We start from the raw sequence: 24,587 nt of genomic DNA, 5'->3' as shown, positions 1-24,587 counted from the left end.
AGGCAGCAGGGTCTCTGGGGACCCATGCCCGGGAGCGATCACCCATGCGGAACGTCCAGGAGGAGACCCCAGGGTTTCGACCCCCAGGAGGCTGCTCTTGTGGGGTGGGGCGGGGTCGGGGCGGGGTATGGGCGGGGCCCGGGCGGGGTGGGGCGGGGCCGGGGTCCCGGGGGCCGGGGCGGGGCCGGGCTGGTGCTGCGCAGCCGCGGGGCGGCCGTCGCGCATGCGGGGCTCACACGGCTGCAGCCGGCGCCGCTGCCACTCCCGGGAGCATGAAGGACCGAACCCAGGAGCTCCGCACGGTGAGTCCGGCCCCCGCGCGCGGCCGCCCGCCGCCCGCGCCAACGCGCCGGACACTCCCCGCCCGGCTCCCGCGGCCAGGAGGGCGGCCACTCATGCGCCCCCAGCCGCGGCTGGAGGGAGCGGGGCGAGCCGGGGACCCTGACCCCCCTCCGGGTTCCGCCCCTCGGACCCACTCGGGGTCACGGGCTCGCGTGAGCTCGGCCGCGCTGACAAGTGGACGGTCGGCTGGAGTCCGGGGTCCTGGATAAACTTTTCGAGGCCCCCTTGATTTGGGGGGTTCGGAGGGTATGATGGGGTTTCGGTGGTGGGACCTCTTCCCCCTCCCGCAGAGCAGGCCCTGTCTCTGGCCCCTCCACTGTCCCTCATCTCTGACCTCTCGTCCCCTCTCGGTGTAGACAGACGAGGGGACAGCGGTGGGAACCCCCTTGGTGTAGACAGACGAGGGGACCGCGGTGGGGCCGGGGCCGGTCCCCTGAGCGGGGCCCCGCTGCGGAAACCTGGCAGTCGGGTGGGGGCGGCCTCCTCGTGCCGCCCTGGTCACCTGTGGCTCCCATCACTTGTGGCTCCCCCTCCGCTAGGTCGCGGTAGGGATACACTGCCCGCCCCAGGTTTGGGGGTGGGGGGCGGTCACACCCGCCCCCGGTCCACCTGTCCACCTTCGGGCTTCCGGGCAGCCCTGGCTGGCGTTTCAGACCCTTCAGGGTTCCTTGAGACTTGAATCTATTTTTCTACCTGTATCTCAGAAACCCCTGGGGTGTGGCTCCTGGGGCAGGATTTGAGGGAAGTAGGAGGATGCACAAATGTTCTGAGTCAGAGCTCACCCTCTCCCAGCCCAGGGACACCTGCAGCCTGCGTGGGTCCCCTTCCCCTGGCCTCTGCCCTTAGGGATGAGGAGCCCAGGAGAATGGTGACAGGGAGTGGAGGACAGTGACGGAAATGAAGCCTCCCTGGGTGTGTCCCGTGGGGCGGGGGGGGGGGAAGGAATCAAGGCTGAAGACTAGATTGAGTCTTATCTGGTCATCTGGTCACCTGGCTGGCAGCCCTGCCTGCTGATCCCCGGAAGCCCCCCAACCCCACCCCAACCCTGCGCCCTCAGTTAGGAGCTAGAACCCTAAGGTCCCCTCCTGTGGAAAATGTCAAGTATCCTTTGGGTGTTTGACCCCATGGCTTGTCTCCTCGACCCAGAGGTTCCCTGAGTTGGAGCCTGTCTGCCCCATTATGTCATGGTTGCCTCCTGGGCATCCTGGAACCGGGACCTGGGCTCCCTTGCTTTCATCTCCCTGACTTGCTCTGGCACCACAGCCTACACTTTGCCTCCAGACCTGTTATTCCTGGCCCAGCGCCCGGCCCCTGGGGTAAACCCCATGAGGTTTCAAAGGAAGAAGATGGTCCCTCAAGTCGCATATGGGCTCTAAACACTTCCCCCGCGGCCCCTGTGGTTGCCCTCAAGTTTCCTGAGCTCTGTTGAGTCAGAATGAGTGTTTTCCTGGTGATGGATGACTGTGTGGTGTAATTTGCTGATGTTTGGGCGCCTGGTAGATTACCTGAGGGTATGTGTGGGAACCAAGTGGTCAGGGGAACCATGGGCCCTTACATAGGATAACAGCCTCTGGCATGTCAGCCTTCATCCCCCTAGCTGAAGGGGAAACTGAGGCACAAAGGAGACGTGGCTTGCCTGCTAGAGGGAGGGGTGGTAGAAAAGGGCTTTGCCTCATCCCTGAAGATAGACTCAGGCCTGGCTGGCACTGGGGGACAGCCAGTGGAGCTGGGGTTGTGAAGCGTTTGAACCCAGATCTTTTTGCTCTGATGTCTGTCTCTGTTACTATCTCCTCGCCCCCTGATTAGATGGTGAAGCCAGGCTTTGGTTTGAATGGTCTCAGGCTTCCGCTCCAGACGCCCCCACCCTCCCCACACAAGGCATTCAGAGCCCAGGGAGGCTGTACCCATTGCTGGGTGGCCCTGCCCAGGGAGGGCTTTCTAGCAGACAGGAGGACGGCTGGCAGGAGCCCACACGGGGTGGGATGAGACAGTCAGTCTTGGTGGGGCCGCCATTCCCACAGGGCTGCTTTCCCTCTGGACCTGGGGGTCCCATCTGTGAAGTGGGGATGGCAAAGCCTAGAATTTAGTTTCTCCGGGCAAGAGGCGGGACCACAGGTCTCCTGACTCCAGCTCCACATTTGTAGGAGACCTGAAACCCCAGGAGTCAGAATTTTCAGCCCAGAATCTCCAGGAAGTAAGAGGCCAGCACTGGCTGAGCTGGACTGGGCTGGACTGGGCTAGACTGGGCTGGACTGGGGCCGGCTGGGCTGGGCTGAACAGAGATGGTGCTGGGGACAGCGGCTATGCACCGCTCCCAGCCCGCCCCCCCCCCCCCTTCCTCCTCCTCCTCCCTCTTCTTTCTCCTTCTCCCCTACCCAACGCCACCACATTTGGAAGGAGGCGAAGGGAGCTTATTTATAAAAGTCACACTTGGGGAAGGAGCTGGCGCGTTTCCTCACTCTGCAGGCCCGGCCCAGCCCTCCAGCCTTCTCCAGCCTTCTCCAGCCTTCTCCAGCTCCCACCTCTCCCTCTGCAGACGGGGAGTGAAGGGGGTCACCGGGGACTAGCCAGGGGGCCTCAATGCTGTTGCAGGTCCTCAGAGATCAGAAAGGTCATTTGCATGTTACAGGTGGCAAAGAGAGACCGAAGACAGGGCCAGGATCACACAGCCAGGGAGAGACTTTTGGGTTAGGGTATCCCCAGGGAGCCCTACTTGGGCTGTAGCTGCCTCCTCCCCTCAACTCAGAGACTCCCTGATTTTCTTCCTGGGGACTTTGCAGAGCTGACCTATCCCTCCCTGGGCCCAGAACGGTGTTTGTCCATGTGTCAGGTCATGTGGGACAGACACATGGGACCTGTTGCAGGAGGCTGAGGACGTAGCAAGGAGGGAGAGTTGGAGCAGCACAATCCTGGAAGGCTTCCTGGAAGAAGAGACCCTGGGATAGCCCAGGAGCAGGAGCTGGATTTGAATAGGAGGAGAGGTGGTGATCCAAAGGAGGGGACAGCTTAGTGAAGGCAGAGAGGTTGGAATGCCCAACCAGGAGAGAATAGCAGGTGGTCCTGACAGCTGGTGTCTGGGGCCCCCTGAGTTGCCTTGAGGTCTAGACCGGGGCCCAACTCACTGGAGCAGCCCGTGAGGGCCCAACTCACCAGGCAGGCCTGGATGGGGAGGCCCAGGGCCCTGCTTTGCCTACCAGTTCCCCTTCTCTCTCGTTGCTGGGAAGAGTCTGGCGGTTGAGAGGCAACGCCGGGAAGGTTCATCCTTAATCGCCCTCTGCTCACTTCCTCATCTGCAGAATGGAGCCAGTGTTACCTGCCTTGCAGAGTGGCAGGCATGAGGGTATAAGAACAGGAGTCGGACAGGGCTCCCCCAATCCTTCCTCCATTACCTCCCAGGGGTTTCCCAGCATGAACGATGCATTTGGGTACATTTTCATCTGGGGTGCAGATGGAACAGCTTCCTGGGACCATGTAGTTCAACCTCCTATCTTACAGGTCAGAAAACAGGTCCAGAAGGGCCAGGTGTTTATCTGAGGCCACGCAGCCTGTGGGGGCAGAGCCTGGCCCCTTCCACGGCCTGAAGCTGCCTCCCTGAGCCGCTCTGGGGCCCTGTGAAGGGGCAGACTCTGCAGGGCGGGGACCTGGTATACACAGACCTGGAGGCTGCGGACAGGGTGAGGAGACTCAGATTGCACAGCCGTCTTTCCTGGAGACCCAGCTTGGCCTCTCGCACACCCCTGACTCAGCTCCGGGCCTCTCTGCACTAGTGATATTGACTTTGATTAGTCATTTAAAAGAAAAAGGGAAAAAAATAGCGCTTGAGGCAGACAACAGCCACTGTGCTTAGCAGTGATGAATCAACCTTGCCGGCCTGATGGCTCCCCTGGGATAGGCCTGGAGGCTGCCTGGCCTCTGCACCTCTTGGAGGAGTCAAGACTGTTGCATCCAGGAAAGTGTCCTGGAATCCTGGAGTCTCTGCTAGGAGAGACCATCAGGGCTGCCCTGCCTCTGCCAGGGGAAGCTCAGGGCATCCAGCCCCCTGTGGTTCCAGCAAGTTCTGGTCTTCTAGCAGTCTCTGTGGTAGGGAGGTAAGGAAGCACTCCCTCCCAGCCTTTCTGGTTGGAGGTGGTGATTTTTTTGTTGCTGTTTTTTTGTTTGTTTGTTTGAGACGGAGTCTCACACTGTCGCCAGGCTGGAGTGCAGTAGCGCGATCTCAGCTCACTGCAGCCTCCACCTCCCAGGTTCAAGTGATTCTCCTGCCTCAGCCTCCTGAGTAGCTGAGACTATAGGTGCGCGCCACCATGCCCGGCTAATTTTTGTATTTTTTGTAGAGACGGGGTTTCCCCATGTTGGCCAGGATGGCCTTGATCTCTTGACCTCCTGATCTGCCCGCCTCGGCCTTCCAAAGTGCTGGGATTACAGGTGTAAGCCACTGCACCTGGCCAATTTTTCCTGGTCATTTTTTTTTTTTTGAGACGGAGTCTTGCTCTGTCACCCAAGCTGGAGTGTAGTGGTACGATCTCGGCTCACTGCAACCTCCACCTCCCAGGTTCAAGTGATTCTCCTGCCTCACCCTCCCGAGTAACTGGGATTACAGGCATGTACCACCACCACACCCGGCTAATTTTTGTATTTTTAGTAGAAATGGAGTTTTGCCATGTTGACCAGGCTGGTCTTGAACTCCTTACCTCAGGTGATCCACCCACCTTGGCCTTCCAGAGTGCTGGGATTACAGGCATGAGCCACTGCACCCGGCTACCCCTATAAATTTTGATTCAGTCTCTGGGATGGATCCCTGGAACCTGTTTTTTGTTTGTTTGTTTTTGTTTTTTCTTTTTTTAAAATCCCCCCAAAGGATTCTGGTGCTCACCCAGCTTTGAGAACTGCTGAATGCAGAACAAAAAAACACCAGGATGTTAGCTGGGCTTGGGGGCTTACACCTGTAGTACCAACTACTTGGGAGGCTGAGGCGGGAAGATGGCTTGAACTCAGGAGTTCGAGACCAGCCTGAGCAACATAGTGAGACAACCATCTCTACAAAAATTTAAAATTAGCCAGGTGTGGTGGCAGGCACCTGTAGTCCCAGCTACTCTGGAGGCTGAGGCTGGAGGATTGCTTGAGCCTGGGAGATCAAGGCTGCAGTGAGCTATGATCTTGCCACTACACTCCAGTCTGGACAACAAAGCGAGATCCTGTCTCAAAAAAAAAAAAAATAAGGGCCGGGCGCGGTGGCTCACGCCTGTAATCCTAGCACTTTGGGAGGCCGAGGGAGGCAGATCACCTGAGGTTAGGAATTCAAGACCAGCCTGGCCAACATAGTGAAACCCCATCTCTACTAAAAATACAAAAACTAGCTGGGTGTGGTGCGGGCGCCTGTAATCCCAGCTACTTGGGAGGCTGAGGCAGGAGAATCGCTTGAACCTGGGAGGCAGAGGTTGCAGTGAGCCAAGATTGCGCTACTGCATTGCAGCCTGGGCAACAGAGTGAGATTCTGTGTCAAAAAAAAAAATAATAATAAATAAGAAAAAAAAAGTGCCAGGATAAATTGGATGTTGGTTGGATGGGAGAAGAGGAGGAAGATGGCAGATGTCCTAGGTTTCCAGCTTGGGGGCCCTGGAACATCTTGGAGTTCTGCGCTAGGCAGTTCAGAGGAGGGGACTCTGGCAAAACAGGTGGAGCCTGGTTTTGGCCAGGAGGCAGGCAAGGTGCCCGTATGATATCTGGGCACATCCGTCTGTAAGACACTTGGGCCTTTGCGTTTGTGCCCCACAGTTCCAGCTGCCACCTGCACAGCGGAGGGTTCCAAGTCCCCAACTCCAATCCAGCCCCCTCTCCAGAGCTGTAACTGCCGCTCGGAACGCACTGGTAGATCCCCAAGGGAGCTGGGCCCTAATTATTCCACAGAAATCTGGGTGTCCGCTTTTTTTTTTTTTTTTTTTAAGATAGGGTCTTGCTCTGTCACCTAGGCCAGAGTGCAATGGCACAATCAGAGCTCACTGCAACCTCGACCTCCAGGGCTCAAGCAGTCCTCCCACCTCAGCCTCCTGAGTAGTTGTGATTACAGATGCATGGCACCACGCCCAGCTAATTTTTCTATTTTTTGGTAGAGATGGGGTCTCGCTATGTTGCCCTGGCTGGTCTCAAACTCCTGGACTCAAGTAATCCTTCCACCTCGGCCTCCCAAACTGCTGAGATTACCGGTGTGAGCCATCATGCCTGGCTGCTTTATGTATATACAGTGCTCACCCTGGCCAGCCCAAGACACCAGGAAGACAGCATGCCAGGATAGCCACATCACCTAGTTACATTTTGGTCAAGAGTGTGTCTGGGCTGGGAAACAGAGGAGGTGAGGATGGCAATGGGGCTTTGCCATCCTGCATCCTTATCAGTTTATTCCATGTCCAATGAGAACCGATTACATGCCAGAGTTAATTTGGAGGCCATCTCTAGAATGTTGCCACCAGGCTCTGGCTTGGATGTGGATGAGGGTGCAGGGGGCAACAGAGTCAGGAGCCATCAGAATCCCACAAACTGAAATAAGCATCGGAACAAATGCAGAAACAGGAAAAAGGTCCTTTACTCGAACCCCAAATCCACTCCACAGACAGTCTTGACAGGAACCGCTACATGATCACTTACCTGATCGCTGGCTATATTAATAGAGGTAGATCATATAGGAAGAAGGAGGGGATGGGCCAGATCTTTAGCATTGCCCAGACCACAGTCAGCAGCAGATTCAGTTTGTGTGCTGTACGACAGGAGACAGAGGCACAGTGGAACAAGTCTTGGGCAGGGGCTGTAATTTGGGGTCCCTGGAAAGGATCTGAAAGGGAAGGAATACTTGAGAAGAAAAATCTAGGGAGGATGTGGATGCCACCTTCAGATCTATAGCAGGGGCACCCCAGGGAGAGCACTCACAGGTTCTTTATGGCCTGGAACCAAACCACAGGAAAGAGAAGGACTCTAACAGTTAGGGCTGCCCGAGATGGGTAGAGCTGTTTGGGGAAGCTAGTGAGCTCACCGTCACAGGAGGTATGCAAGCGGAGGCTGGAAGCTGAAGCCAGGGGGACTTTTCAGGTCCCTTAGGGCCTGAGAGTATTCACTCATGGCTCCGATAGGAATGTGAATGGTGTGTGGAAGAATGAGATGCGAGATACTGATCTGGGGGGATAGGGAGGCTTGTGGAAGGAGGTGGCATCGAGGAAGAGGGGAATGTCACCTTCATGGAATCAGCATCCCGGGCAGAGGGATGTGCCTGGGGGAAGCCTGGGGGCAGAGGGTGGATCGTAGGGCCAGGAACCGGTTGTAGGTGTGGTAGAGTGGGGTCTGATCCCAGGTGAGGGCAGCGGGATAAAGAGCAGAGCTGGCGGTGAAAATTCCCGAAAATGAAGTAGGAGGATGTGGGGAGGAAAGGCCCCCTTGGCCCATCCCCTCTAGTTTTGCTCCGAGCCGCGGCTGCTTTGACCATGCCTCAGAGGTCAGGCCCTCAGCCCTCCCACTGGCTTTGGGGCTAATCTGAATGCCACCTCCAGGGTAGACTTGACCTGGGTGCCCCCCTCAGAGCCTGGCCCTGGTCTCCCTTTCCCCAACCCCACCCTCATAGACGGAGGGTGCAGAGGAGGATGTGAGCATCTCCCCTGCCAGCCTTTCTGTTAGAGAAGCTTCCTGGTCCAGCCTTCAGCCTTTGGAGAAGATAGCAGGTCAGAGCTGGCCGGATGCCTGGAGACAATCTGCCCCCATTACACAGATGGGCAAGCTGAGGTCAAGAGAGGCACCAGACAGGGGCCGGGGTCTCTGAGGGCGGGACGGGTTCGGTGGGCTGGTAGTGACGCCTGTCTCTGGCCATGGGAAGGGAGCTGGATCATTCTCCATCCACCCTTTGTCATCTCCCCTGATCCTCTGAGCACCAGGGCCAAGAGGGCAGGACGCTGGATGGCAGAAGCTCCTAGGGCCGCTTCCCAACCTGGCAGCCTGCCCAGGAAGAGGAACTGGGCTCCTCCTGGCAGCGCTCTGCCTCAGTTTCCCTAGGGGGGCTCCTCTGACTCGACTCCTAGGCCTGTCACAGTCTAAAAGCATGAAAACGGCTCCTGGATTTTCTGTGTCTGTAGGGAGCTTGGTAGGGGAGGGGGTGCCACCTGGTGACAGCTGCAGGCACTCGGTGGGGAGTGGGAACGAGGATTTATTTTAGCTGCTGGGGAGGTGGTGTGATATCTTAAAGAGAGGAGGCCCCTCTGAGCCGCCTCTATCAAAGCTCCTAACTACCCCCTCTCCCCATGAATCCCCACTTTGATGGGGTAATGGGAGCGGTGAGCCCCAGGGGCACAGCCCCTCATGGAACATGCCCAGGCCAGGCGTGGTGGCTCACACCTGTACTCCCAGCACTTTGGGAGGCCTAGGTGGGAAGATCACTTGAGCCCAAGAGTTCGAGACCAGACTGGGCAACATAGTTGGACCCTGTCTCAAACAAACAAACAAACAAACAAACAAATAAATAAATAAATAAATAAATAAATAAATAAGCAAGCTGGGTGTGGTGGCATGCATCTGTAGTCCCAGCAGCCTGGGAGGCTGAGGTGAAAGGATCTCTTGAGCCCAGGAGGTCGAAGCTGCCGTGAGTTATGTTAATGCCACTGCACTCCAGCCTGGGTGACAGAGAGAGACCCTGTCTCAATCAATCAATCAGTCCATTCATCAGTCAAACAAACATACATGCCGTGCTTCCCCACTCTTTCTCAGCCCTCCCTCCATGCAGCCAGGTGTCACTGTCCCCATTTCACAGAAGAGTAAACAGAGCCAGAGGGGTCAAGGCCCAGCCTGATGAGTCCCCTCAGCTCTCTCAGCCCCTCAACCTCCGCCTGCCTCCATCCTGACGAGAGATCACCGAGGTGGGCAGAGCCAGGCAGTGGCCGCTCCCATGAGGCACTCAGAAATGAGGTGGGAACAAGACCAGATGCGGTGGCTCATGCCTGTAATCCCAGCGCTTTGGGAGGCCAAGGTGGGTGGATCACCTGAGGTCAGGAGTTCGAGACCAGCCTGGCCAACATAGTGAAACCCCGTTCTCTACTAAAAATACAAAAATTATCTGGGCATGCTGGCATGCACCTGTAATCCTAGCTACTCGGGAGGCTGAGACAGGAGAATTGCTTGAACCCAGGAGGTGGAGGTTGCAGTGAGCCAAGATCGCGACACTGCACTCCAGCCTGGGTGACAGAGCAAGACTATCAAAAAAAAAAAAAAAAAAAAAAAAGAAGGAGGTGGGAACAAGCCCTGAGCCCCAGGCTGAGAGACCTCAGTCCCTGCCCCAGGGTGGCCATCCCGGATATCCTTGCCTTGGCTGTGGAGAGAGACCTGGCCTTGCCAGCAGGGTGGACTGACCCTGGCTGACTCACGGTGTGAGGTAGACAGTAATGATTGTGCCCGGCATGCCGAGAAGTCAGAAGTATAATTACCCCTACCCCGTGATGGGGGTGGCTTTTGTACAGCTGCTCCTGGGGCAGTGGGGTGGGGCCTGCACCTGTGGCTGAGGCCTAAGGCAGGACCCGAGCCAAGTGGCAACATGACTGCCTCCCGTGCCTGCTGGGCCCAGGTCTGGGACTGGAAGGAGGCAGACCAAGGTCCAATGTCAAAATTGACAGGGAGGCCAAGTGCAGTGGCTCACACCTACAATCCCAGTGCTTTGGAAGGCTGAAGCAGGAGGATCGCTTGAGGCCAGGAGTTCAAGACCAGCCTGGGCAACACAGTGAGACCCTGTCTCTTCAAAAATAAAAATTAAATGTAAAAACTGTTTTTAAAAAAAGACTGACAGGAGCCAGGCGCAGTGGCTCATGCCTGTAATCCCACCCCTTTGGGAGGCTGAGGCAGGCAGATCAAGAGGTCAGCAGATCAAGACCATCCTGGCTAACACGGTGAAACGCCTTCTCTACTAAAAATACAAAAAACTAGCCGGGCGTGGTGGCGGGCGCCTGTAGTCCCAGCTACTCGGGAGGCTGAGGCAGGAGAATGGCGGGAACCCGGGAGGCGGAGCTTGCAGTGAGCCGAGGTGGCACCACTGCACACCAGCCTGGGCGACAGAGCAAGACTCTGTCTCAAAAAATAAAAGAAAAAAAAGACAGGAGATTCCTAAGAGATATGATCCATCCCTCCTCGGGGCTGGGGTTTAGGGGTGCCCAGGCCTGGGACAGAGCAGGCAGGTCTACCCTTACAGGGCCCACTCTGGAAAGGGAGCTTGGGGCCTCTGGGCTCCACCTGCATTAAAACCACTGGGGCCAGGCGTGGTTGTACACACACACCTATAATTCCAGCTACTCGGGAGGCTGAGGTGGGAGGATTGCTTGAGCCCAGGTGTTCAAGGCTGCAGTGAGCTGTGATTGCACCACTGCACTCTAGCCTAGGTGACACGGCAAGACCTCAACTCTAAAAATGTGTGTGTGTTTGTGTGTGTGTGTGTGTGTGTGTAAACCACAGGGCCAAAAGAGTAGAGAATGCACTTTCCAGGCAGCTGTCCCAGAGGCCTAGGGGACCTAGAGGGCCCAGAGCGGCTGGTCCCAGGCTCGCTTGCCTCCCCAGCTGCAGGGAGGGGGCAGGCGAATAGGCAAGGGAGGAAGTCCCTGGCCTGGAGGCTGAGACTTGGCCTTGACACCAGTGTGCCAGGCAAGGTCCCTGTCTCTGTGCCGGGTCCCCAGCGGTCTGCCAGATCTTACTGTGGCTGGGAGTGGAGGGCACAGCCAGGCCTGTTCTTGTCCCTGCCCAGAGGCCCCCAGGGAGATGGGGAGGGGTGGGGCCCTGGCACTGCACCCTGGGCACCTGTGTGTGTAGAGGTAGGTCCTGTACGTACGTCCGTTCATGTGTGTACAACCCCACACAGGCCAAGGACAGCGATGATGATGATGATGTCACTGTCACCGTGGACCGAGACCGCTTCATGGATGAGTTCTTTGAACAGGTGGGAGCCAGCACACCCCCCTTCCCGCACACTGGCAGACCTTGGGGGGCCGCTCTCACCTCTGAGCCAGGTTCAGGGATCTTTCACACCTGCACCTGGCTCAGCAGCTCCAGGGTGCCAACGAAGGAACCGTTTTGTGGGTGAATAAATGGAACCTCAGAGCGGAGCTAAACATGCGATCGCACTCCTCCCCATCCAGGTCTGGAAGGACGCACCCCCACTGCACCCCAGCACCCGGAGCCTGGCCCGTCCTCCCCCTGAGCCCTGACCGCAGCCCTACTCTGGGCCATGCCTGGGCCCCAGAAGCCTTGTCCCCCAATTTCCTCCTCCTGATCACCCGGCCTTGGTCCGCAGGTGGAGGAGATTCGAGGCTTCATTGACAAGATCGCAGAGAACGTGGAGGAGGTGAAGCGGAAGCACAGTGCCATCCTGGCCTCCCCCAACCCCGATGAGAGTGAGTATATGGGGTGGGGACAGGTTTCAGGCCCCACAGGCCTCCGGGAGGGGCTGCTGCCAGGAAGGCCTCACAGGACCTCAACAGCCTTCATGGCTGGTGGGCGTAGGAGTGCCTGGGCAGGCCAGGGTCAGGAGAATTTCAGGAGGAGCCTTAGAAAATGCAGCTGTCCCCGGCCTGGAATTGGGGGGTCAGAACCCAGCGTCCCAGGCCGGCCAGACCAGGTCTCCCCAAAGACCTGGGTGATGGGAGAGGCGATCGGCCCCACCCTTCTCAAGTGAACTTTTTGTTTGTTTGTTTTTGACACGGAGTCTTACTCTGTCGCCAGGCTGGAGTGCAGTGGCACGATCTCAGCTCACTGCAACCTCTGCCTCCTGGGTTCAAGCGATTCCCCTGCCTCAGCCTCCCAAGTAGCTGGAATTACAGGCACCCACCACCACACCCGGCTAATTTTTGTATTTTAGTAGAGATGGGGTTTCACCATGTTGGCCAAGACGGTCTTGATCTCCTGACCTCGTGATCCGCCTGCTTCAGCCTCCCAAAGTGCTGGGATTACAGGCATGAGCCACTGCGCCCGGCCGAACTGGCTTTTTTCTAAGGCAACTGGGCTGGCTGCAGCCCTGGGCTTTTGGGAGCAAGGGAAGGAAGGAGGGAAGGAGGGAGCTCTCTGATCAATAGGAAGGCCTCTCAGTCCAGCCCCGCCCCGCCCCGCGCCTCCCAGGGGAGCAGATGGCAGCTCTGAGGCGTCAGCGCTGTGGGAGGGCAAGCTGGCCAAGCAGGCAGAGCTTCCGGAAGGAGCTGGCAGCCCTGGCACCTGGCCACGTGGCACCCCGGGGCGGGCATTCTCAGGGCTCTAGGAAGTCACCCATCTCCGTCCGCACTGGGAGCCTGTGTGTCAGGCTTGCACTCCGTCCCCAGACGGCTTTCCCCAACCCGGTCCTCACGTTCCTGTTGAGATGTTGGTTACTACACTGAGAGGTGCCAGGCTGATGGCATAGGTGCCCTCCCCTGGAGGGGGCTCACCCTGAGTCCCAGGGATGCAGCCGTCAGGTGTTTGAGGGAGGCAGGCCCTGGCCACTCAGGTGCCCGAGGTCAGATTTTCTTCTCGCCTCCAGCACGGCCTCCCAGTCTGTGACCCCTCACCCCCAAGCCCACTGGCATCTTCAAGAACCCAGAGTAAATCTTTCCACAGCCCCAAATTGTGCATGAACCCAGGTCAATGCCACACCAACTAAGCCAGTGCCCCGCCCTCAGAAGGCAAAATGGGTCAGGTGGGAGCAGGGTGGCCTGCCTCAGGAAGGGCAGGAGGGAGAGAGGGACGCCCCAGGGCTCACCATGCTGCGCTCCTCGCCCTAGAGATTTGTTGGATGGCAGCATGAGACGGATGTCTGCGCCCAGCGGTATCTGGGTCACCGTGTGTCCCTGTGTGGGCTGTTCCTCTCAGGGTCAGGGACACCGTGTGTCCCTGTGGGGTGGACGGAGGGCTCTAAAGAGCAGGGGAGCAGGCCTCTCGCTGCTGACAGGTGGGGCGGGCATGGGGCAGCAGAGCTGTCTGCTCCACACCTTGGGTCCTGCAGGCCACCTCCCGCACCGTCTCCCGCTGCGGTGTCATGCACAGTCATAGGGACCGGTTCTGAGTCACCACCCGTGAGCTGAGCAGTCCCAGGCTCTCGCTAAGGGGAGGGGGCTCATGTTGGGGGTTCTAGGGCACAGGCGGTACAGAGTTAAGGAGAAGTCTCCAGGAAAGATGGCAGTGAGTGGGGGGCTCTCCCGGGCAAGGCGGGCTCTGCCTCCTCTGGGGGCTGCCATCCGGCCTGGGCTATTTTGGGTCTGAGCAAAAGAGGCTGAGACGTCAGAGCAGCTGGTAACCGACTTTTCCTTTGTTCCTACGGATGAGGCGCCCTCCTCCGCGCCTCGGAACCCCCACTTCCCCGCTCCACCCCACCGCATTCCACTTGGGAGGTGACCCCATCCGGGGCCTTCCTGATAGCCACTCTCGATACCCCTCCCTGTCCCCTCTAGGACAAACCCCAGCCCCAGAGGCAAGCAGAGGGGCGGGTGGGAAGGTGACAGCCGGAGCTCAGTCCCAGCTTCTCCCGGGGCGGAGTCCTGGGGGTGTCCTGAGACTGGGGTGTTGCCAGGAGCACCCCTAGGGGAGGCAGCTGTCTTGCCCCACTTTTCCAGCCAGCTCCTCTCAGGCAGGGGGGCAAGCTGGGCACCCCCATGGCCTCTGCCAGCTTTAGGGAGAGGGTTCTAGTTGGAACAAGGGTCACAAAACACTATGCCACCACCCTCCTCCGATTTCACCAGGGCCCCAGCTACCTGCCACGGCCAGGGCCGACTATGCCCACCTCTTTGGACCTCAGGGCCCACATCAGCGCCCACCCAGGCCATCCACCCCTTGCCCCCTTCCATCCGCCGGGCACTTAGCACCCCGGGAGGCACAGCTTTGTGGGAACAGCAAGGTCTGCCCCAACCAGAGTGTTTGAGCCTGCGACTCAGGGAGTGCGGGATGGTCCCCTGTCAGCCCCCTGGCTGGCTGCCTACCCTCCTGAGCCACCAGGTAACACCAGGTGAGCCCGCACCACCCCCCCCACCTTCAACTCCAGCAAGCATCAAGTCACTGTTCCCGGTGCCAACTCCAGCATCGCCAGCTGCTCCACAATTATTTCTGCCTTAAATTTAGACCCATCTGTTATCTCCAGGGGGTGGGGGCGCCGGCAAAGGAGGAAGGGAGGCTCCTCCGAAGACAGCACAAGAGGGGGTGAGGTTGCAGCTGGTGCATCCCTGGCCCAGAATTAGGGAGGGGGCAGGCAGAGCCTTAGCCAGGGGAGCAGGGGAGAACTGAGATCTACCCAGAGCCCCCACTGGGGCCCCTGTGCCGGAGGCTGAGTCTGCACATCAGTCCCCGGCGGAGCCTAGGGGGCCACCCCCACCCTTTCTACCTCCCCAGAGACGAAGGAGGAGCTGGAAGAACTCATGTCCGACATAAAGAAGACAGCAAACAAAGTTCGTTCCAAGTTAAAGAGTGAGTCAGGCTTGTCTGGGGGTGGGTGGGGGGCATTCTAGGCCTGCTTTCTCTGGGGAGCCCATGGGGTTTTGCTCACCCTGAGGGGGTGCGCCGGATCTTGCTTTCGTTTCTGAGGGTGGCGTCATGTGCCCATTCACTCAACAGCTACTTGGCAAGGCCCGTTGGTGCCAGGCTCTGAGTTGGGCCCAGGGACACACCCGCCCGAGGCTTTGTCGAGGGAGGGCTCCACTCTGGACGGGCACTGCCCCTCACCTCTGCTAAAGAGGGTTAAAGAAGTGGCCAGCACTTCCTGGTCTCATGCAGAAGCCCTGTATGCTGGGTGAACAGACACGTACACCCCATGAGTGCCAAGGCCTCGGGGCCACATGCCCTGCAGCAGGGGCCCCCTGGCTCTCCCCGCTGTGGGCACGGCCCCTCGTACACAGCCTCTCTGAGTAGAAAGGGAGCAGTACCCAGGCACAGAGTGGCAGGAGCTGCAGACCTCACACTCACAGCTTGGAGTGGGTGTGCATTTACACACGTGCACACACCACACAGCGTCACAGCTCGAAGGGCCTCTCCTCCATCAGTGCCTGGCACTGACTCCACCAGCCACAGGCCACACGCATAGGCTAGGAGATGTGGGGAGGCGGATAGATGCCGGGTGTGGGGGTCCCGGGCGGGGGTAAAGGGGGCTGGTTTTGACTCAGCACCCACCTGTGCCCCCAGGCATCGAGCAGTCCATCGAGCAAGAGGAAGGCCTGAACCGCTCCTCTGCTGATCTGAGGATCCGGAAGACACAGGTGCGGTCGGGAGTCTAGGGTGGGCGGGCACCTGAGACTCTGGGTCGGTCCCCGCGGGGCCTGATCCCTGCACCTCCATCTCGGGCCCCCAGCACTCCACGCTGTCCAGAAAGTTTGTGGAGGTCATGTCGGAGTACAACGCCACGCAGTCCGACTACCGTGAGCGCTGCAAGGGCCGTATCCAGAGGCAGCTGGAGATCAGTGAGCTGGGGGCGGGACCTGGAGTGGGCGAGGCATGGAGGGGTGGGGCCCGAGGCAGCCGCTGAGTTAGGGGCTGGAGGGGGGGGCCTGAGGCTGCTGCTGTGTTAAGGGCCGAAGGGGCGGGGCCTGAGGCTGCTGCTGATCTCAGGGCTGGGGGGAGCCCGGGCCTGGGACTGGAGGGGGCGGGGCCCGATGCTGCTGCTGAACTCCCCGGAGAGGGCTGGGCTCAGTGTGACCCCACTCGCTTGCAGCCGGCAGGACCACGACCAGTGAGGAGCTGGAGGACATGCTGGAGAGTGGGAACCCCGCCATCTTTGCCTCTGGGGTGAGTGTGGGCCCCACCCCTCCTGCCATGATCCCCTCACCATGTTCCCCACGTTCACGACCCCGAGTGCAGGGTCTGGACAGTATTTGGACGCAGATCCCTTGTAAGGCAGGTTTTAAGGAAGGAGTCCCAGAGAGGGGAAAACACCCGGCTGAGGTCACATAAATATCTGTGGCAAAGGTAGACTGAAGACCCCTGTCTCCTGATGCCTCCCAATTGGACCCACTTCCTTTCGCCGGCCGCCAGGGGCTTCTCCTCTTATCCGTGGGCCTTTTTCCCCTCCTGGAGGACATTTGGCCATCTCTGTGTTCACGTGAAGCCGGGCAGGGGTGCTCCCTGAAGGAGGTGGCACACAGGTGTTCGAGGCAGGCTTGGGGCTGTGAGTTCCAGGAGAGAGCGGGGGAGCAGTCACATTCAGTGGGTGGGGAAGGCATGGGAGAAAGGCGGTTCCAGGCCTGGGTCCACGGGGCAGTCAACTTAGGCTCTGCAAAACGCTCGTGGTAAGGACTGTCACTGAGCACTCGCTCTGTGGCCAGCACGGGTGGAGAGTGTCACTAGCCCCAGGTTACAGGTAGGAGATTGGGTCGCAGAGAAATGACATAACAGCTAGCAGGTGGCAGAGCCAGGTAGCAAGGCGGGCAGGGCTGTGGCTGGGGAGGAAGCCTCGGGTCCCCTTCCGGAGCAGCTCTGCCCACCCCAAACGCCCTCCCCCTCGGCCCTCTGCCCTGCCCCTCAGCAAGCCTCTGGGTCCCAGCCCCCTGCTCCCACCCCCAGATCATCATGGACTCCAGCATCTCGAAGCAGGCACTGAGTGAAATTGAGACGCGGCACAGCGAGATCATCAAGCTGGAGAACAGCATCCGTGAGCTGCACGACATGTTCATGGACATGGCCATGCTTGTGGAGAGCCAGGTGAGCGCCGGGCCCCCCTACCCTCCACTCCAGCCCACACCAGCACCCAGGGCTGCACTAACCTCACCCTTTCTGCCCGACATGCTGCCCTGCCGGGGAGAGACCAAGTTCTCAGGTAACCAATCACCTGCTGTTGAAACTGCCGCCAGGACCCTGCCCACCCGAAGGTCCCTGTCCTCTGCATGGCTCTGCTTGACCTTTAAGGACCCCAGGCCCTGCATGGCCCCACCCCCTACACCCTGCCAGCTCTCATTCCCTTACTGTTTCCTCATGGGGCCACTGTGGGCCATGCATTTCCCCAGTGACCAGGACAGCTGAGGGACCTGCTTCCTGGAGTGAATGGCTTTTGGGCAAAAGGGCTGCCAAAGAACAAATGGAAGGTTCTTCAGTGGGGCTCAAACTTGAATGAGTCACCTGGAGGACTTACAAGTTTCCAGGTCCCTGTCCCAGAGTCTGGCAGGTGAGGTGAAGGCCCGGGAAGATGCCTGTCTGACAAGCTCAAGGGTGGTGCTGCAGCCACTATGGTTCCAAAGTTACACTTGGAGTAACACTGTGACCACGATGGGGCGGCTGCCTTTGTTGGAGTGAGTGGTCAAGGAAGGCCTCTCAGGAAGGGGCATTTGAACTGATGCCAGAAAACGGTGAAAAGGAGCCAGCTGTGAAGACTTCACAGGGGAAGATGAAGAGCTGGCCCCAGCAACACTAAGGTCCCAAGCCCAGCAAGACCCAGACTTATTTCAGAACGAAAAAGGAGGTCCATGGGGGTGGGGGCACAAGGAGGGGTCGGAACCGAGACGAAGCTGGAGACGAGATGGACGGGGCCTTGGCAGGCAGTGTGCTGAGGAATTTGCAGTCTCTTCCAGATTGGAGGGGGTTTGGGTTGTTTGTTTTTTGTTTTAGCAAAAGATGGGATCTTTCTGTGTTGCCCAGGCTGGTCTCGGAACTCCTGGGCTCAAGTGATCCTCCCACCTCAGCCTCCCAAAGTGCTGGGATCATAGATGTGAGCCACAGCACCCAGCCAGGTTGGAATGTTTTAAGTATGGGAGTGATGTGACTTTGGTTAGGAAGTAGGGAGGCCGTCAGGAGGCTGCTGCTGCCGCCATCTGGTGAGAAACAGACCACAGTGACGTGGACGCCAGTGAAGGCAACAGATGGACTTGGAGAGGGAGACATGCCCTAGGAGTCTTGTGGGGCAGTGTCATGGTCAGACTGGCCTCTGGGGTATCATGGGACCAGATCACAGGGCTCAAGAGGGCTGTGGGGCTGGGCAGGGTTTTTTTGGTTTTTGTTTTGTTTTGTTGTTTTTGTTTGAGATGGAGTCTTGCTCTGTTGCCAGGCTGGAGTGCAGTGGCGGGATTTCGGCTCACTGCAACCTCTGCCTCCCGGGTTCAACTGATTCTCCTGCCTCAGCCTCCCGAGTAGCTGAGACTACAGACGCGTACCACCATGCCCAGCTAATTTTTGTATTTTTAGTAGAGACAGGGTTTCACCATGTTGGCCAGGATGGTCTCAAACTCCTGACCTTGAGATCTTAAAGACTGAAGACCCCAGACAGCAGACAGAGCTGGATGGAGCCATCATGCCTGAGGATGTGGGTGTGGGGAGGGTCACCCGTGGCCACCTCAGGAGCTATGGCCAGGGCAGGCCCAGACTTGAACACACCCACTCCTGCTCCCACCTTCCTCTGCCTGACACTGCCATCTCTCTGACAGTGTTCTCTGCATGGTCCCCAACCCTCAGCTGAGACTGCATGGCCAGCTCCACCCCCAGGATTGCTGCTCTGCGGGGAGACGTGGGAGCTGCCTTGGGGAGCCTGCCTGGCCCTCTCACAGCCCGCCCAGGGTGCCTGGGCCAGATGAGAAGCTGTACCCCATCCTCCTCATGCCCCCTTTTTCTCTCTGGCCTCAGGGTGCTTTCCTGAAGTCCTGCCCCGAGCCCCAGCCCAGCCCTGAGGAGGGGGCCCTCTGGAGCTCGGGTGCCCCCGGCCCCGCAGGGGGAGATGATTGACAGGATCGAGTACAACGTGGAGCACGCGGTAGATTACGTGGAGAGGGCCGTGTCTGACACCAAGAAAGCTGTCAAGTACCAGAGCAAGGCGCGCCGGGTCAGTAGCCCAGCCCTGCCCAAGCCCATGCCCCAGCACCCATTAGGGACCCCCAAACATCCCACATCCCTCCCCATCCCACCTCTCTCCCTGCTCTCGGGAGCTCCCCGTGACAGCCCCCTCCCAGGCCATCACCTTCCCCTGCTTGGATCCCCGGCGACTGTCCAGCCCTCAGCCTTCGCCATAGTCCCACCCCACCTGCCACCACCACTGTCTGAGGCCTCTCCTGCCCGCTCCCCACGCAGAAGAAAATCATGATCATCATCTGCTGTGTGATCCTGGGCATCGTCATCGCCTCCACTGTCGGGGGCATCTTCGCCTAGAAGCCAGCCGAACTGCCACTCCACTCCGGGTGGGCCACTCTGAGGAGGCCCTGGCTGCTGCTACTTGGCTGGGCTGCCCTCCCAACCCCCGCCTCTGGCTCAGAGCACCCTCCCTCCTGGCCCCCATGCTCCCTTCTCTGCCATGGGCCCTCCGTCCCCACCCCGTGTCGTGTGCATGATCTCTGTGTGCGTCTGTATGGAAGAGGCAGAGGGAGGCAGCCAGCGGGGAGGACGCAGTGTGCGCAGCGAGGGGCAGACCCAGGCAGGGCCGCCAGGGTGACACAGGCCATCCTTCCTTGCCTTCAGTAACTCGGTGGGCCCGGGTTCTGCTCTTCCCTGGGGACCCTGACCTTGCCTCCAACTGACCTGCCCTGTCCTCTGGCCTCTCCAGCTGTCCCCACAAGCAGAGCCCTGAGGGGTGGGGACCAGCTGGCCACATGGTGCTGCTTTTCAGGTTAGGGGAGAGGTGGCCCTGAGGGACAGCCCAGCTCTGAGCCTCAATCGCTGATCACTGCCAGGGAGACTCAGGCTGCCATGGCTCCAGGCTCCCTCCCCTGCCCAGGGGCAAAGTCCATCGGGTCCTGGGCCTCAGCTTCCCTTCCCACATTCCTCCAGCCCCAGGAGCAACCCCTTGGGCTGGGCCTGACCCCAGGTGTCCCTCTGGAAGGGGCTGGTTGGTGCCCCATCTCCAGCCACTCCTGCAGCCAGGGAGGCACAGCAGGCTGGAGGCTGTCAGGCCCTCGAGCCAGCGTTGCATGTTTGGGATGGTGGCCCCTGCTGTCTTGCGCTCTGGGAAGTCAGATGTTATTTCAGGCCTGCAGTCTCATCCTGCCCTTGCCATCCCCCATCGATGTGCCACGTGGGTGTCAGGTGTCCCGGATGCAGTATTCGGCAGCCAGCCAGGGAGGGCTACCTCGTCCTCCTCACCACCTTGGGGCTTCTCATGGGAAATGTGCCCCCGTCCCAGCACCCCCTCCCTTGTGGACAGGCAGGGAGATGCATGCGAGTGCATGCAGCAGGGGATGGGGCCGTGTCCGTGTGCCCCACCCTCCCTCGGCTTTACTCCTGCCCAGTGACTGTGACCGTCCGTGTTGCCTTCTTGAACAGCGATTTCCCCCAACCCCTTCACCAAAGGTCTTGGTACAACCAGCTGCCCATTTTGTGAAATTTTTATGTAGAATAAACATTTGTATCTGTACCAGGCCTCTGTTCTAGGTTTCTTCCCCAGGTCTCCTGGGGGAAAACCTTAGGAGGGTCCTCACTGTTGCCCAAGCTGGCCTCCCACCTCAGCCTCCCATGGAGCTGGGACCACAGGTTATGCCTGGCCTGGCTGCTCTAGACTTCTTGCCATCTGCAGTGTCGCAGTCTTGGAACTTGAGGATGAATGGATGTAGCACTAAGAGGAAGGGCTCAGAGGCGAGGATCCCAACTCAGCCTCAACCCCACCTTGGACCTTCAATTTCCTCAGACCTGTCTACCGCCATACAGTGGAGAACATCCAGGCCTTACTCCCTGACAACAGGCCCAGAGGCCACACTCGAGGCCTGGAATCTGACACCTGCAGGAGACCCCACTGCAGGGCTTGGATCCTCAGGCCCCAAGCCTCACCCCTCTCCCAGACACCCAGCCCCTCGGTCCCCTGCACCAATTGCCTAACGTCTTAAGCTGCTGAACACCCGATCCAGCTCTGTAGTGCAATGCCCAAGATCTTGCCTCTTCCCACATGCAGAAGGCTCAGGCAAACCATTCCACCTCCTCTCCTATCACAGCCTGCCGGGCAGCCCCACACCGCCCCAGAGCAGGACCCGCCCTTTCCCACCACCAGTGACGGCCGAGAGATCAGCCCAAGACATCTGAGCGCTGGGCTGGTCAGCACCTGACCATGCAGCAGCTCAGTGCCACAGTTCAGGCCGGGGCCACTGGACTGGCAAGACCTTCACAGGAAGGGAAGCCAGAGACTGGCCAGTGGGCACCACAAACACATTTCATCCGGGCCCTCTTCCCAACTTCGCTTGCTGTGATTGTGGTATAGTTATGTATGAGCCCCAAATTAAAGGACTCTGTTCCTTGCAAATGGATGCTTTCATGCACATTAAGTTTTTTTTTTTTTTTGAGACGGAGTCTCGCTCTGTCGCCCAGGCTGGAGTGCAGTGGCCGGATCTCAGCTCACTGCAAGGTCCGCCTCCCGGGTTTACGCCATTCTCCTGCCTCAGCCTCCTGAGTAGCTGGGACTACAGGCGCCCGCCACCTCGCCCGGCTAGTTTTTTGTATTTTTTAGTAGAGACGGGGTTTCACCGGTTACCCAGGATGGTCTTGATCTCCTGACCTCGTGATCCGCCCGTCTCGGCCTCCCAAAGTGCTGGGATTACAGGCTTGAGCCACCGCGCCCGGCCCACGGTAAGTTTTTTTAAACCTGATTCCTGCCTGGGGAGTCAAGCAGTAGCCCACCAGGAGGAACCGGAGTTTGGCGAGAATCACAGAGCTGGGAGATGCCAGAGCTCCACAAAAGGAATTTTTATTTCTTGCTTTTAAACAAGATGCTCTCAGAGCTTTTTTTTCTCCCCCCCAGAAACGAAGTCTCATTATGTTGCCTAGGCAGGTCTTAAACTCCTGGCCTCAAATGATCCTCCCGCCTCAGCCTCCCAAGGTGCTGGGATTACAGGTGTGAGCCACCACACCCGGCCCAGAGTACTTTTTTTTACTGCAGAAAACATTTTTAGAACTTGAGAACTTTTCTAAAATACTACTTTGTCAGCTAAACAATATAGAAAAGTACAGAGGCAAGTGCCTGTCCAGAACCGTGTGGTGACTTAGAAGCGGGGCTTGCGCTTGCGGCCGGTGTACTGGGTGTCAGGTCTGACTTCCCTGTGCAAAAAAGGAATAGGACAGTCTCAGAAAAAAAAGATCAAAGCAGCCCTGGACCCTTCAAATGCAGGGGAGCTCTTAGTGGCAATAGGCACCCCCACACCCACCCCGCCAGCTGCCAGGCTAGCACTCACCTGCCCTGGCGCCTGTACTGCTCCTTCTTCTCCAGCACCCATGCCCGGCTCTTCCTCACCATTCCCCGCCGCGACATCCTGAATGGGACCCTGTGGTGGAGACGGCGATGAGCTGATGGATGGCTGATGGATGGGGCTGTCCATCTGGCCCCCACTTGAATCCATGGCAAGCTCACCTCTGAGTCTGGTGGCCTCAGATGCCCCTTCCCGCAAATGCTCCACCTTCCCTACAACACAAGTCCCCACTCTAGACTTACCCTCCTTCCCAATAACATCCACCCAGGCCACAGAGGTTGTTGGGTGGGGAGAGGAGAGGGCTGGGCCAGGCATGGAGATCTCAACGCCAGCAAGCAGTCTGTTCCCTCTTTGGGAAGCAGCTAAGCAGCAGTAAGCAGGCCGCTTTCTACCAATGCAGTGACACATCATCACCTGAACTTCAAGAGCACAGTGGACAGTTCATGGCAGGAGCTTAGAGTCCACAGCCTGGGGGCAGGAAGACAGGGATGGAGAGGAGGAGCTGAAAAGGAAGGACTGAGGGGTGTGAAGGAAGAAGAGGGCTGGGGTAACCCCGAACACCCCTGTGACCATCCGTAGAAATCAGAGACGGGGCAAGCCAAGGAACTGCCATTCGGGTGCCTGAGCCTGATGGGCCAGCACAAAGCAGGAGCAGTTGCAGAGCAGGACTAGGGACACAGGAGTCATCATCTCAAGGTTCTACAAGGAGTACAAAGCAAGGGCTGAGTGGCGAAGAGGGGCCAACAAGTGGGCCATGGGAGAAGCAGCAAGGGGGAAAGTCATCAAGGGAGCTAAAGGGAGGAGGTGAAGACAGGGAGTGCCCCAAAACACACGTCCCAAGAGAAGTGGGGGCCCAGCCCTGCAGGAGGCACATGAGAGGCATGGGAGGGAGGAGGCCAGGAGGAAGGAAGGAACAGGCCAAAAAAAGCCTGGAGACTGATTAGGTAAAAGCTTAAAAGACTTCTTAATTCACCTATTTATTTAAAATAAACAAGTGTCCTGAATGTGGTCAGACGGAGGTGACAGTAACAGAGGCCCTTCCCTGCTCTCTACCTCATCTGAGGAACTGAAAGTGTGAGCCTACACAACGAGGGATGGCAAGGTATGTGCTGGGCACCCTGAATACACTGCCAAGATGGGTGACTACCCCCACTTTTCAGATAGCTGAGGAATGGAGGCTCACGTCATTCAGCTTACCCATGTTCACTTTTAGGACATGTCGTCTGAAGACACCAGTGTGAAGACAAAAGGGATCCCAAGATGCATGGAGTAGACGAGGCAATGTGTACCTCCCCTGTGAGGGAGGAGGAGGGAGTGCACCCTGGGAGCCCAAGACAGACACCTGAGAGAAGCGGTCATCCAGAAGAGCCCCAGCTGCCCACAGGGAATGAACTAGGGAAGCTAAGGGAAATGAGCAAAGACCAAGGGGGTCAGGCAGCATAAACCTATGGTGGACGCGAGGAACATGCCTGGCTGTGCCCAGCTGTGGGCCTTCCCAACACGTGTATTTGGGGCTCACTTTTCCTCTTAAATGTCTTAAAGGTCTTAAGACCTTTCCCTCATGTCAACTGGAACTCAGAAATAACCTCCCTCTTCACTACCTTATCATCAACTATTCATTCAGAAAAATACTGAGCACTTTTTACTAACAAGACACTATTTTCAACGTCAGGGATACAATACCAGTCCTCAGCAAGTTTTCATTCTAGATGGAGACACAAATAATAACCAAGTCAACTGGTATGTATGACTTAGAGCAGCGAAGGGTGTTAAGGAAACCAACCTGGACGGGGAGCGGAACTGCAAGGAAGACACTGAAAGAGTAATGTCAAGATACAACTTACATTTTAGAAAAAGAGAAAAAGACCAGTCTTGCTGCTATGCAGAAAATAATCTGCAAGAAGCAAAGACTGCAAAGGCAGGGAGACAAGGTAGGCAGCTGTTTCAGCAATCCAGGCTAGGGGTAGTGCTGGATTAGGCTCTGCTGGATTAGACTCGTTGGAAGCAGGGAGGGCCAGCACGGGCATACACACTGAGGGACGGACAGCAGGGCTCAATGACAGGCTGACGGGATGTGAAATGTAGGGAAAGACAGGAATGATCAAGAATGGTAAAGAATGGAGGATGGGCCAGGCGCGGTGGCTCAAGCCTGTAATC

The 24,587-nt window shown here is 58.2% G+C and overlaps 2 protein-coding genes across 5 annotated transcripts in view; one reads left to right on the top strand and one right to left on the bottom strand.

Annotated features, from left to right (window-relative positions):
- The first annotated feature begins 192 nt into the window (after positions 1-192).
- Positions 193-20,619, top strand: STX1A (syntaxin 1A). 2 transcript variants are annotated; one of them, XR_002733013.1, is made up of 10 exons: positions 193-302; positions 11,207-11,284; positions 11,639-11,738; positions 14,692-14,766; positions 15,478-15,551; positions 15,644-15,752; positions 16,004-16,077; positions 16,852-16,989; positions 18,898-19,093; positions 19,339-20,619. XR_002733013.1 is itself a non-coding variant. In XM_023218684.1 (10 exons), the coding sequence occupies exons 1-10, from the start codon at positions 273-275 to the stop codon at positions 19,414-19,416; spliced, it is 867 nt and encodes a 288-aa protein (XP_023074452.1). In that variant the 5' UTR covers positions 193-272; the 3' UTR covers positions 19,417-20,619. The 2 variants fall into 2 exon arrangements, 1 of the variants encoding a protein (XP_023074452.1); XM_023218684.1 differs by having other exon boundaries at positions 18,983-19,093.
- Positions 20,620-21,915: 1,296 nt separating this feature from the next.
- BUD23 (BUD23 rRNA methyltransferase and ribosome maturation factor) overlaps positions 21,916-24,587 on the bottom strand; it is a 14,399-nt gene continuing 11,727 nt past the window's right edge. For all 3 annotated transcript variants that reach the window (XM_023218686.3, XM_023218685.2, XM_023218687.2), the window contains 2 exons: positions 22,416-22,505; positions 21,916-22,281 (listed from right to left, as the gene is read on the bottom strand). In XM_023218686.3, coding sequence (XP_023074454.1) covers positions 22,227-22,281; positions 22,416-22,505 — 145 coding nt within the window. In that variant the 3' untranslated portion in view covers positions 21,916-22,226. The remainder of the gene's footprint in view (positions 22,282-22,415; positions 22,506-24,587) is intronic.

Source organism: Piliocolobus tephrosceles, chromosome 8 (assembly GCF_002776525.5).
Source record: "Piliocolobus tephrosceles isolate RC106 chromosome 8, ASM277652v3, whole genome shotgun sequence".
NCBI classification, from domain to species: Eukaryota; Metazoa; Chordata; class Mammalia; order Primates; family Cercopithecidae; genus Piliocolobus; species Piliocolobus tephrosceles.
The sequence above is the reverse complement of the archived record's forward strand: the minus strand, read 5'-3'. Positions and strand labels throughout refer to the sequence as shown.